Source organism: Mesoplodon mirus (genome assembly GCF_964341445.2).
Source record: "Mesoplodon mirus genome assembly, chromosome: 3".
Lineage (NCBI taxonomy): Eukaryota > Metazoa > Chordata > Mammalia > Artiodactyla > Ziphiidae > Mesoplodon > Mesoplodon mirus.
This window is the reverse complement of record NC_138978.1, coordinates 130,853,264-130,866,036: the sequence shown is the minus strand read 5'-3', so window position 1 is coordinate 130,866,036 and position 12,773 is coordinate 130,853,264. Positions and strand designations below refer to the sequence as shown.

The following is a 12,773-nucleotide window of genomic DNA, read 5'->3' as shown; positions in this document are numbered from 1 at the left end:
CAAAATACTAGGAAACAGAATCCAACAACACATTAAAAGGATCATACACCATGATCAGGTGGGATTTATCCCAGGGATGCAAGGATTCTACAATATTCGCAAATCAATCAATGTGATACACCTTATTAACAAATTGAAGAAGAAAAACCATATGATCATCTCAATAGATGCAGAAAAAGCTTTCGACAAAATTTAACACCCATTTATGATAAAAACTCTCCAGAAAGTGGGCATAGAGGGAACCTACCTCAACATAATAAAGGCCATATATGACAAACCCACAGCAAACATCATTCTCAATGGTGAAAAACAGAAAGCATTTCCTCTAAGATCTGGAACAAGGCAAGGATGTCCACTCTCACCACTATTATTCAATATTGTTTGGGAAGTCCTAGCCATGGCAATCAGAGAAGAAAAAGAAATAAAAGGAATAGAAATTGGAAAAGAAGAAATAAAACTGTCACTATTTGCAGATGACATGATACTGTACATGGAGAATCCTAAAGATGCCACCAGAAAACTACTAGAGCTAATCAATGAATTTGGTAAAGTAGCAGGATACAAAATTAATGCACAGAAATCTCTTGCATTCCTATACACTAATGATGAAAAATCTGAAAGAGAAATTCAGGAAACACTCCCATTTACCATTGCAACAGAAAAAATAAAATACCTAGGAATAAACCTACCTAGGGAGACAAAAGACCTGTATGCAGAAAACTATAAGATACTGATGAAAGCAATTAAAGATGATACAAACAGATGGAGAGATATGCCATGTTCTTGGATTGGAAAAATCAATATTGTGAACATGACTATACTACTCAAAGCAATCTACAGATTCAATGCAATCCCTATCAAATTACCAGTGGCATTTTTTCCAGAACTAGGACAAAATGTCTTAAAATTTGTGTGGAGACACAAACAACCCCGAATAGCCAAAGCAGTCTTGAGGGAAGAAAACCGAGCTGGAGGACTCAGACTCCCTGACTTCAGACTATACTACAAAGCTACAGTAATCAAGAAATTATAGTACTGGCACAAAAAGAGAACTATAGATCATTGGAACAGGATAGAAAGCCCAGAGATAAACCCATGCACCTATGGTCAACTAATCTATGACAAAGGAGGCAAGGATATACAATGGAGAAAAGACAGTCTCTTCAGTAAGTGGTGCTGGGAAAACTGGACAGCTACATGTAAAAGAATGAAATTAGAACACTCCCTAACACCATACACAAAAATAAACTCAAAATAGATTAGAGACCTAAATGTAAGACCAGACACTATAAAACTCTTAGAGGAAAACATAGGAAGAACACACTGACATAAATCACTGCAAGATCTTTTTTGATCCGCCTCCTAGGGTAATGGAAATAAAAACAAAAATAAACAAATGGGACCTAATGAAACTTAAAAACTTTTGCAAAGCAAGGGTAACTACAAACAAGACAAAAAGACAACCCTCAGAATGGGAGAAAAAGTTTACAAATGAATCAATGGACAAACGGTTAATCTCCAAAATATATAAACAGCTCATGCAGCTCAATACTAAAAAAACAAACAACCCAATCAAAAAATGTTAAAAAAAATGGCCAGAAGACCTAAATAGATATTTCTCCAAAGAAGACATACAGATGGCCAAGAGGCACATGAAAAGCTGCTCAACATCACTAATTATTAGAGAAATGCAAATGAAAACTATAATGAGGTATCACCTCACACCAGTTAGAATGGGTATCATCAGAAAATCTACAAACAACAAATGCTGGAGAGGGTGTGGAGAAAAGGGAACCCTCTTGCACTGTTGGTGGGAATGTAAATTGATACAGCCACTATGGAGAACATTATGGAGGTTCCTTAAAAAACTGAAAATAGAATTACCATATGACCCAGCAATCCCACTGCTGGGCATATACCCAGAGAAAACCATAATTCAAAAAGACACATGCACCCCAATGTTCATTGCCACACTATGTCCAATAGCCAGGTCATGGAAGCAACCTAAATGCCCATCAACAGACGAACAGATAAAGAAATTGTGGTACATATATACAATGGAATATTACTCAGCCATAAAAAGGAACAAAATTAGGTCATTTGTAGAGACATGGATGCATCTAGAAACTGTCATACAGAGTGAAGTAAGTCAGAAAGAGAAAAACAAATATCGTATATTAACACATATATGTGGAACCTAGAAAAATGGTACAGATGAACTGGTTTTCAGGGCAGAAATTGAGACACAGATATAGAGAACAAACATATGGACACCAAGGGGGCAAAGCCATGGGGGGGAGGGGTAGTGGTGGGATGAATTGGGAGATTGGGATTGACATGTATACACTGATGTGTATAAAATGGATAACTAATAAGAATCTGCTGTATAAGAAAATAAATAAAATTCAAAAAAAAATAAAAACATAGGCAGAACACTCTGACATAAATCACAGCAATATGTTTTTGGATCATCTCCTAGAATAATAGAAATAAAACCAAAAATAAGCAAATGGGGCCTAATTAAACTTAAAAGCTTTTGCACAGCAAAAGAAACCACAGACAAAATGAAAAGACAAGTTACAGACTGGGAGAAAATACCTGCAAACAATGCTACCGACAAGGCATTAATTTCCAAAATATACAAACAGCTCATATAGCTCAATATCAAAAACAAATAACCCAATCAAAAAATGAGCAGAAGATCTAAATAGACATTTCTCCAAAGAAGACATACAGATGGCAAATAGGCATGTGAAAAAAATGTTCAACATCACTAATTATCAGAGAAATGCAAATCAAAACTACACTGATGTATCACCTCACACTGGTCAGAATGGCCATCATCAAAAAGTCTACAAATAACAATGCTGGAGAGGATGTGGAGAAAAGGGAGCCCTCTTGCACTGTTGGTGGGAATGTAAATTGGTACAGCCACTATGGAGAACAGTATGGAGGTTTCTTTAAAAACTAAAAATAGAGTTACCATATGACCAAGCAGTTCCACTTGGGGGCATATCTGGAGAAAACCATAATTTGAAAAGACACATGTGCCCTAATCTCACTGCAGCACTATTTACAATAGCCAAGACATGGAAGCAACTTAAATGCCCATTGACAGATGAATGGATAAAGATGTTATATCCATTTGCAGCAACATGGATGGACCTAGAGATTATCATACTAAGTGAAGTAAGCCAGACAGAGAAAGAAAAATATACTGATACCACTTATATGTGGAATCCAAAAAAAAAGAAAAAAAGAAAAGATAAATATGAACATATTTACAACATAGAAATAGACTCACAGACATAGAAAACAAATTTATGGTTACCAAAGGGGAAAGAGCCAGGAGGGATAAATTAGGAGGTTGGTATTAACATATACACACTACTATATACAAAATAGATAACCAACAACCAACCTATAGTTTAGCACAAGGAACTATACTAGATATTTTATAATAACCTATAAGGGAAAAGAACCTGAAAAAGAATAGATATATGTATAACTGAATCACTTTACTTTACACTGAAATTAACACAACCTTGTAAATCAGCTATACTGTACTTCAATTTTAAAAAAAGACTCAAAAAAAAAAGGCTAATGAAATTAGTGAAGTTGTCCTCTTAAGGGAACAAAATTCTTAGCAACTCTTCTTTGATGTCAGTCTGCCAACAATGATTTTGCAGTGAAATTATCAACAGAACAAAGAAGGGGGTATATATTTAAATATAGTAATTTTCTTAATTATAAAGGCCTTTGATTTATAAATATGTCAAATTCTTCATAGACTAAATAACCGACCTGATAGTTTGTCATATAGATGTGATTTAAATGAAATTACATAATTCATCATTAATAATTCTCGTTCCTTACTCTATAGTGGAGATTTTTCTCTGTAAAATGGAAGGTAATGCTCAGTTTGATAAAAATTTCTTTTAGAAATAATAAAATTATTAACTATCTTGAAAGAAAAAAGAAAATGACACCTTAACTAAGATTATACATGATTTGGCTGTTACCATAGAGATGTGCAGGAAGTCTTGTCATACACTGTATTTAATTTAATCTTTAATATTATTTTTCTAATTTGCAGTTTCTGTAACCTCACCACTATATTTGCAGTAGAGACCTTTGGAGTGATTCCCAGGTAACGACTGGTGCCTGATCAGGCTTTAATGAGGGAAGTTGTAAAGGATATAGTGGCAGCTGAAAAGGAAACACATGTCTCCCCTATCTTCCTGGGACACTAATGCTTCTGTCCTATATGTGACATCCTAAAAATTGTATGTATCTACTAAACCAGGGATACAGCAATTAGGAATTCCTGAAAATTGTTGCTGCAGTTGGGTCGCCTTTTGTTCACCCCCCTCAACAGCCATTGTCTTCCCAATCAAAAGTGTCTTCCAACTCCACCTAAGGGCAGATGGTAGACTGCAGCAGTGGGGACAAGAAGACAGTGGCTGTGCCCCAATGACCCTGAGTCAGCCCTTGACCACTGGCCATCATTCCAATACATACAGGAAATGGGTAGTAAAGGCATTTCCCTGGACTCAGCTTTAGTTTCCTTGGAGAGCAGAGTAAAAAGTCTTAACACAAATGTTGGGATGGCAGATGACTCTGCTTCTCTGTGCTGTGTTTCTATGTTGTTTTTTGTTTTGGAAAATGTTAAACAAGAGTGGACCACAAACACTTAAGTTACTTATGGCCCTACTTTAAATATTACTGACTCCTCAATTTTTTATGCTAATCGGAGGTTAATGGTGTGAATAATCTGCAAATGAGATAAGCCATGCCTGGTTTCTAGGAAACTTTCAGAAACATGCATAGCCTTTTTGCAGCAACTTCTCTTTCTCATTAGATTTGTATGTTTGATTTAGATGAATATTAAGAACATACATCCACCCAAGTATCCACTAACAGAAGGGGGAGTTGGTGAGTTAGGGAGGAGAGGAGGGAGTAAAGGGGGATCTCACATATTTGCTCCAGCTCACCTCCCAGTAGCTGGATTTTTCTTTTTAAACATGCAACTTATTTTATTTATTTATTTATTTATTTTTGGCTGCGTTGAGTCTTCATTGCTGCATGTGGATTTTTCTCTAGTTGCGGCATTCAGGGGGCTACTCTTCATGTGGTGCACAGGCTTCTCATTGCAGTGGCTTCTCTTGTTGTGGAGCACGGGCTCTAGGTGCACAGGCTTCAGTAGTTGTGGCACGCAGGCTCAGTAGTTGTGGCTCGTGGGCTCTAGAGCGCAGACTCAGTAGTTGTGGTGCACAGGCTTAGTTGCTCTGCGGCATGTGGGATCTTCCCGGACCAGGGCTTGAACTCGTGTCCCCTGCATTGGCAGGTGGATTCTTAACCACTGCGCCACCAGGGAAGCCCCCCATAGCTGGAATTTAGCAGCCAGAGAATATGGTGCAGCATAGGGGATAATCCATTAGGTTAGTGACTGCAGTTCAGTCTCTGTTACGCCTGAGCCCTGAAGGGTCCATAGGCAGAGCAGGAGTTAGCTCGTGGTGAACATCTTCCTAGTAAGAGAACCCTTTTCACGAGCAAACAGTGGCTGAAGATCAGTTTGTAGGAGGCAAAGATCTTACTATTTCTTTGCTTTCTGGCCCAGTGCTCAACCACTTCCTCAAGGTTTCCACTGTGTCCTTTGGAGTTGCCACCATTTAACCAGCACACTCACCTAAATCCTGTCCTCTGAGCTCTCTGTCTGTGCCTCAGAGCACCATTACCACTCCCAGATTATTATTTATTCTGGTTCTTCTAAAAGAACAAAAACAACCCCCCCCAATTTTTTTAAACACTTACCCTTTGAGGTTCATACAATCTGCTATACCCCATCCTTTTTCTGTCCTCATTGCTGCTTCCTCTCCAAACTCCCCTTCATTCAATGCCATCCTGTTTTCATCTCCACATCAAGCCCCACCATCGTGGCCTTTCCTAATCCTTGGTGTCCCCCTCCTGCACTGCACTCTGGCCATCCACTCCCACAGTCACGCCTTGGACACTGTCAATACTCTCATAACTTCTCAATACTATCATAACTTCTCCGCTTCCTAAGCATCAGTTCAGACATCTCATTCTCGGACCTTCCCAGCTTGCTAATTCAACTACACCTGCTACAGTTCTTCTTCATCCTCATTGGGACCTCCACCTCTACTTTCAATCTCTCCTTTTCTACTTCCTATTTCCTTACATTTCAAACAAAGTCTATTATTTCAATAACATCTTCTAGTACTCCCTTACCTTTCTGGAATTTGGCACCCCCACTGGCAAGCCCCCAACTACCTTCTTTCTTTGTGATTACATCTGAGCAGCCCCGTAAAGAAAGTTACACAACAGGGCAAATTGATCACCAACTTCAAAGACGTCGCCAACACTACCCGGAAATCCTACTTTCTTTCTCTGGTCAACCAGTATTTCCACTCTCCATAACAACTGCTTCAGACCTTATCTAATTAGTTTGCTCCTTGGACCTCCTTTCCTTAACAATCATCAAATGAACTTTTTTTTCACCTTTACAGAGAAATTAGAAGCCATCAGACAGGAAATTAGAAGCCATCAGACCTTTATTTCTGATTCCAAACATATAAACCAACTAACATCTATACCCATTCTCTCCCCTTTCTATCATTCTATATCTTCTTTAAATATAATTCTTCTACCTATGCCTTGAACCCTATTCCTTCCCACTTTCTAAGGAAAATTCCAAATCAATTATTCCTTCTCTCTTCTATATATTCAACTTTCCCTCACAACTAGATCCTTCCAATGGGCTTTTAATCACCCTCAAGTTTTTTAAGCAAATAAAACAACAACAGCAACAACTATATCCCCTTCCAGCTACCACCTTTCTGCAAGATAAACTCCTTAAAAGGCTTGTTTACTCTCATAGTCCTCATTTCCCTATATTCCATCCCTATTTTGCTAATCCATCCAGCCTGCTTTCTCTGTTATACCTTCACCAGTTACTTCTCATTAGAATAGCTTTGACCTGCACTAAATCTGTTTGGTACTTTCTTATATATTCTGTCTCTCTGTTGAAATTCTCACTTGTTCATGCATTGTTCTCCTGACTTCACTGAGCATCTTTATGACCATTATTTTGAACTCTATCAGGTCAATTACTTATCTCCATTTCATTAAGGTCTGTTTCTGAAGTTTTATCTTGTTCTTTTGTTTGGAATGTATTTCTCTGTTTCTTCATTTTCCTAGATTTTCTGTGTTGGTTTCTATACAATAGATAAAACAGCCACTTCTCCCAGATAGAACTTATTGTTCAGCCCAGCCCTAGCTGTCGTTTGTCTTTTAAACCTTTGTGATTGTCCAAGCTGCCTTCTCAGCTCTTAGTGCCTCCCAGTAGTTGAGGGTGTACCAAGACCTCTCAGTGTCCTGAAGAGGAGGATCTCAGTCAGAACCTAGATGCAGCCTGGCTGGAAGCTGGACATTCAAACAGCAGCTTTTAAAGTATGCATGTAGGCCTCTTTCAGAGAAAGACCAGAAGGTTGCCTTTCTTTCTCTTCCCTCTGTGCTGAGCGCTAAGGGAATAGCCAGTTAAGAACAGTTGTTATAGTCCTGTGGGACTGGTGAACATAAGCTCTGCTAGCTACCAGAGCCAGGTGATCAAGTGGTGTTGTCCCCCTGAGCAGCAGCTGTAGAAACTGGAGCATCAGAAGTACGTACAACATCATTTCGGGGAGATACCAGTGACCTGGGGAGAGGCAGAGGGAGAGCGCAAAGATGACATCTACCAGCTTCCCAGTCTCTGAAGAAGATTGCAGTTGGCCCCTAGATTTGTGTTATATTAGGAGACTAAACCTCAGATTTCAGCTTTTAACATAAGCAACTAGGTCCCTTTCATGGAAAGACTGGGAGATGGGCATTTCAGTCTGCTGGCTCTGTGCTGAGAGGGGAGTGAGAGAGGGGGTTAGCCACCAAGAGTCCTCAGGAGCCCATTTGTTTGCTACAGCCTTGTGGGTCTCATGAATGAAAGCCTAGCTGGCTTTCAGACCTAGGTGTTTGGGGGTCCCATCCCTCAGGTGGAAGTTTTAAAAGTTGGGGTACTGGATATTGGATCCAAACTCCTTAGGGAGAAGCTAGGATTTGTGAGTTCCCTCCTTATTGTATGTTGCTGTGCTGGGGCTGGGAGTTTGGGTGAGATTGTGCCTCAGTCTCTCCTACTCCTTTTTATGTGAGTGGGTTTTTCTCATTCACCCAATGTGTAGGAGCTGCTCAGCTAGTTTCTGGATTTCTTTCAGAGGGAGTTGTTCTATATGTAGCTGTAGGATAGGTGTGTCCATGGAAGGAGGTAAGTTCAGAAGCCTCCTTTGTCACCATCTTGAGCTGGAACTGGCCTACATTAAATCTGACAGATATTTTTCAGTCCACATTTTATTTGAGCTTCCATTAGTGTTGACTTTCCCTTTGGCTGCCATATTGCTCTATAGGTTTTCCTAGCCTTCTGTAGCCATTCTCTCTCTCTCTCTAGTAAAGAGAGCCTCAACGTATATCACCAGCCATTAAATGTTGACCTTCCTTAGGGCTCAGTCCTGGTTTTCTGAGCTGCTCATTCTGGCAAGCTCATCCATACCCATGATTTCAGTTAGTATCTATAAACACAACTCCCAAATCATATCTCTAGCCCAGTCCAGGGCCATATATCCCACTCTCTATTTAACCTCTTCTCTTAGATATCTCAAAGACTGGTCAAACTGGACATGTCCAAAAATGAACTCATGATCTTACCACCCATTCCCTTACCCCATTATTTGTACCACTGTAAGACTAACTTATCAAGGTAATTGCATTCAGCCCTATGAATTATCATTGCACAGCTCAAGGAGAATTCATCCACATAGGCTGTAATGTGAATGGTACCCTCTGGAGTTGAAAAACATGGCGACCCTATTTTCCAATGTTCCCTCACTCAGGAAATAGCACATCAAACTGTACAAGCCAAACACCTAGCAGTCAAAAATGAAAAACAAAAACCTAGGGATCACATTCATTTCTCTCTCTCTCTCTCCTCCAGCTCATCCAGTCACTGCCTCCCATTCATTTAACCTCTTAAATTGCCCTTAAATGAATCCACTTCTTATCAAACCCATCACCACCACACCACTCTAATCCACGTTACCATTATCTCTGATCCGAATTACTGCAATAGACTCATAATGCTAAGTTTAGTAGCTTAAAACCCTTAAGTTTCTTTCTTTAAAATGGGAACTTCTTAACATGATCTATAAGATCTTTCCTGCTCTAACCCCTACCTATGTCTCCAGTCTCATCTTGCATCATGTTCCCCTCATTTTCTCAGCTCCAGACCTATCAACCTTCTTTCAATCCCCAGTCCTCTCCATACTCTGTTCCATAGCAGGAGCTTTGCACATGCTACTTTCTCTATCTGGAATCTCTTCCTTCCCCTCTTTACCTACTTAACTTTACCAACTCCACTTCTATTTAATTCTTCAAATTTTAGAATAATTTTCTTTTCCCCATGGGGTCATTTCTTGGCCAATTCGCCAGGCTAAATCCTGCTATAGTAAGCTTTCATTGCATTGTATACCTCTCCTACTTAGTTTTTATCACAAGTTCAATTTTATATTTATTTTCTCATTATCTGATTAATGATTATGTCCCCACTAAAATGTAAGCTCTCTAAGGATGAAGACCATATCTAGTTTTACTCATTATTGTTTTTCCAGCACCTAGCACAGTACTTGGCATATATCAGAGGGTTTATTAAGTTAGTTAATTAATTTCTAAGAAGGAAATGATTCACTAGAGCTAGATTAAGCTTGTATCCACAGAGGAGGAAGGTCAGACTAATGAGACTGGGGAACTGGGGAAAGTGTAATACTGCAAACAAATAAATATGGTTTAAAAGGGAACTAAAAACTAAAGTCAGGTACCAAGACACCAAATAAAAAACAGCACAGTGTTTGGCTTAAGAAATAAATCTACTCTGATGGGAGGAACATGAGGTGAAGAGGCAGATGTCTGGATCCCAGCTGAAAGTAGTATCTCATAAGTGTACACACACACACATACCTGGTTGACCCTCATGTACCGCAAATTTGATATGCCCAAAAGTAAACCAACTGTATTCACACATACCCTCTAAAGTGTCCTTCCCTGTGAATTTCCTATGTCAGTGAATGGTGCTACCATCCTCAGAGTTACCTCATCCCGAAATTTAGGAGACATCCTTTATTCTAACATATTTCTCAAACCCCACATCTTAACAATCACCAAGATCAATCCAATCTAACTTCTAAATATATCTTAGATCTATCCATTTCTCCCCATTTCTACAACCAGTAATTAATTAAAACTCTCACCATATTTGGTTATTACAAAAACCTCATAACTGGTTTTCTCCCTCCACACTCATGCTTCCCCTTCATCCATTCTTCACACTACAATCAGAATCATCCTTCTAAATTGAGAATGCTATATCACATGTCTGAAACTCCCTCTTGCCCTTAGACTAAAATTCATACCCTGTAGCTTGATAAAAGCTGTCTTTCTCACCTTGAACAACCTATGATTCCTCATCTCTAACCACTGAGCCCACCACCTAAATTCTAATCACATTAAACTAGTTTTAGTTCCAGAATGTCTGGGGCTGATCTTAAAGTTTTCTCGTGCTTCCACGTCTTTGCAAATGCATCTCCCTTTGCCTAAAATGTTATACCCACTTTAGTCTTCTTCTCCACTCCCAGACATTTCTATCTAACTTATACTAATACTCCTAATCCTAGTCATATCTAGCTAACTCTTACTTTATACTCAGTTCAAAAGTCAACTCCACTGGAAGTTCTTCCTGATGCCTGGCTCCCATAGAACTTTATACTTCCTTCTCTCATTATATTGATCAGTCACACTGTCTATCTTCCTCCCTGGTCAGCCTCAAACACTAAGAAGTAAACATCTTGAGGTTAGACAAGATGTCTTCTAAATCTTATTAGTTATTAACAGAGAACAGTGGCATAGCAGCTAGCTGTTCAAAAATTATTTGACTAAAAAAATTAACAACCAAAGCGAACAATGACTTCTAATGACTTTTCTTTTCTTATTTCAGTCCAAGTGCTTACATGGTTGCAGCTTTCCTGTTTCTCCTGATGCTACTGTTCTTCAGTATTCTTGTTCTGAGCTACTTTCACTATTTGAGGATTTATAGAGAATATATTTATGAACCATTGTACAAATCTGAAAGAAAACAAAAGAACAATTAGAAAAATGAAAGTTTATTTACTATGAATATATGTATGTAGAAAGAGTGTGTATATATACTCATATTGAGAGTGTGTGTGTTTGACCAAGAAATACTAAGTATAAGCTCATAGTAGGTATCATCAAATTCAAAATCTCAAAAATGTTCTTAAATTACCCAAAATAGAAATATTTTAATATAATGTGTATGTTATTAAATTAATCCTTAATGTGTTAACTTTTATCTTAAGGTAGTCTGTATACTCTTACATGGCTTTAAAAAAAATTTTTTTTTAATTAAAAAGTTTAAAAACCACCTAAGTTTTGCTATTACAATCCTTCCTAAGAATGAAAATAAATTTTTGAAAAAATATTTAAATGTGTCAAATATTATTATTTTGCACAAAACTTTTCATATGAACCTTATATGGTTGTAGTTAATTTATGTATAAAAGACTTAATAAATATGTGAATTTAAATAGTCTGTCAAAGATATTTCAGAAGTTTTTCTAATAGTAGATTCACATATAAAATATTACTTATATTGAAAATAGGAGGCTAATACTCTGTCTTAATTTTAAGTTTTCAAATTTGATTTTGATGCTCAAAATAAGCTGCTTAACTTGTCAAAATGTGACCACAGCTTTCTAAGCAATTAGTATTTGAACAATCAGGATCCACCTAGAGGAGAAGCAGCAGGAGATTTTGTGTGTGTTTTTGTGTGTCTGTGTCTGTGTGTGTATAAAGAGATTTATTTGAAAGAATTGGCTTATGGGGAGGAAAACCCGGAGATACATGGTGTGATGAGCTTTAGCTGTGCTGGGCCCAGCCAGGGTGGTGGTATCCTAGTTCATGTTCTTCACTCCCTCAATTAAACTTTATTTAATTTCATAAATTGGCTCCTTTCCCTTCACCAAAAAAAAAAAAAAGAAGAAGAAGAAGAAGAAGAAAAAAGAAGAAGAAGAATTGGCTTATGTGATTGTGGAGGCTGGGTAAACAAGTCTGAAATCCACAGCTCAGGCATAAAGAATGGAATATCAGGGCTTCCTTGGTGGTGCAGTGGTTGAGAGTCCGCCTGCCGATGCAGGGGACACGGGTTCATGCCCCGGTCCGGGAAGATCCCACATGCCGCGAAGCGGCTGGGCCCGTGAGCCATGGCCGCTGAGCCTGCGCATCTGGAGCCTGTGCTCCGCAACAGGAGAGGCCACAACAGTGAGAGGCCCACATACCGCAAAAATAAAAGAAAAAAAGCTATTGTCCACAAGTAGAATTTCTCATTTTACCAAGATCAGGAACAAAACAGGGATACCTGCTATTCATCACTCTTTTGAAGGTTCTGACATTACAAGAGGAAAATAAAATAACCATTATAAATGCTAGGGGAAAGGAGATAAAATACTCTCTTTCAATAATAAGATTATATGCCTAGGAAACCCAAAATTAGGAACAAGAATTATTAGAATAAGAGCATTTGATGGCTCAATATAAGACAAATATTTAAAATTTAATACTTCTTCTCTGTAATATTTATATGAGTTTAACAGCAATAGAAA

The 12,773-nt window shown here is 38.3% G+C and overlaps 1 protein-coding gene across 1 annotated transcript in view; it reads left to right on the top strand.

Annotated features, from left to right (window-relative positions):
* CATSPERE (catsper channel auxiliary subunit epsilon) overlaps positions 1 to 11,243 on the top strand; it is a gene marked incomplete at its 3' end in the record, with an annotated part of 244,905 nt that extends 233,662 nt beyond the window's left edge. Inside the window, exons 21-22 of the mRNA XM_082615756.1 lie at positions 4,097 to 4,150; positions 11,090 to 11,243. Coding sequence (XP_082471882.1) covers positions 4,097 to 4,150; positions 11,090 to 11,243 — 208 coding nt within the window. The remainder of the gene's footprint in view (positions 1 to 4,096; positions 4,151 to 11,089) is intronic.
* Between the last annotated feature and the right edge of the window lie 1,530 nt (positions 11,244 to 12,773).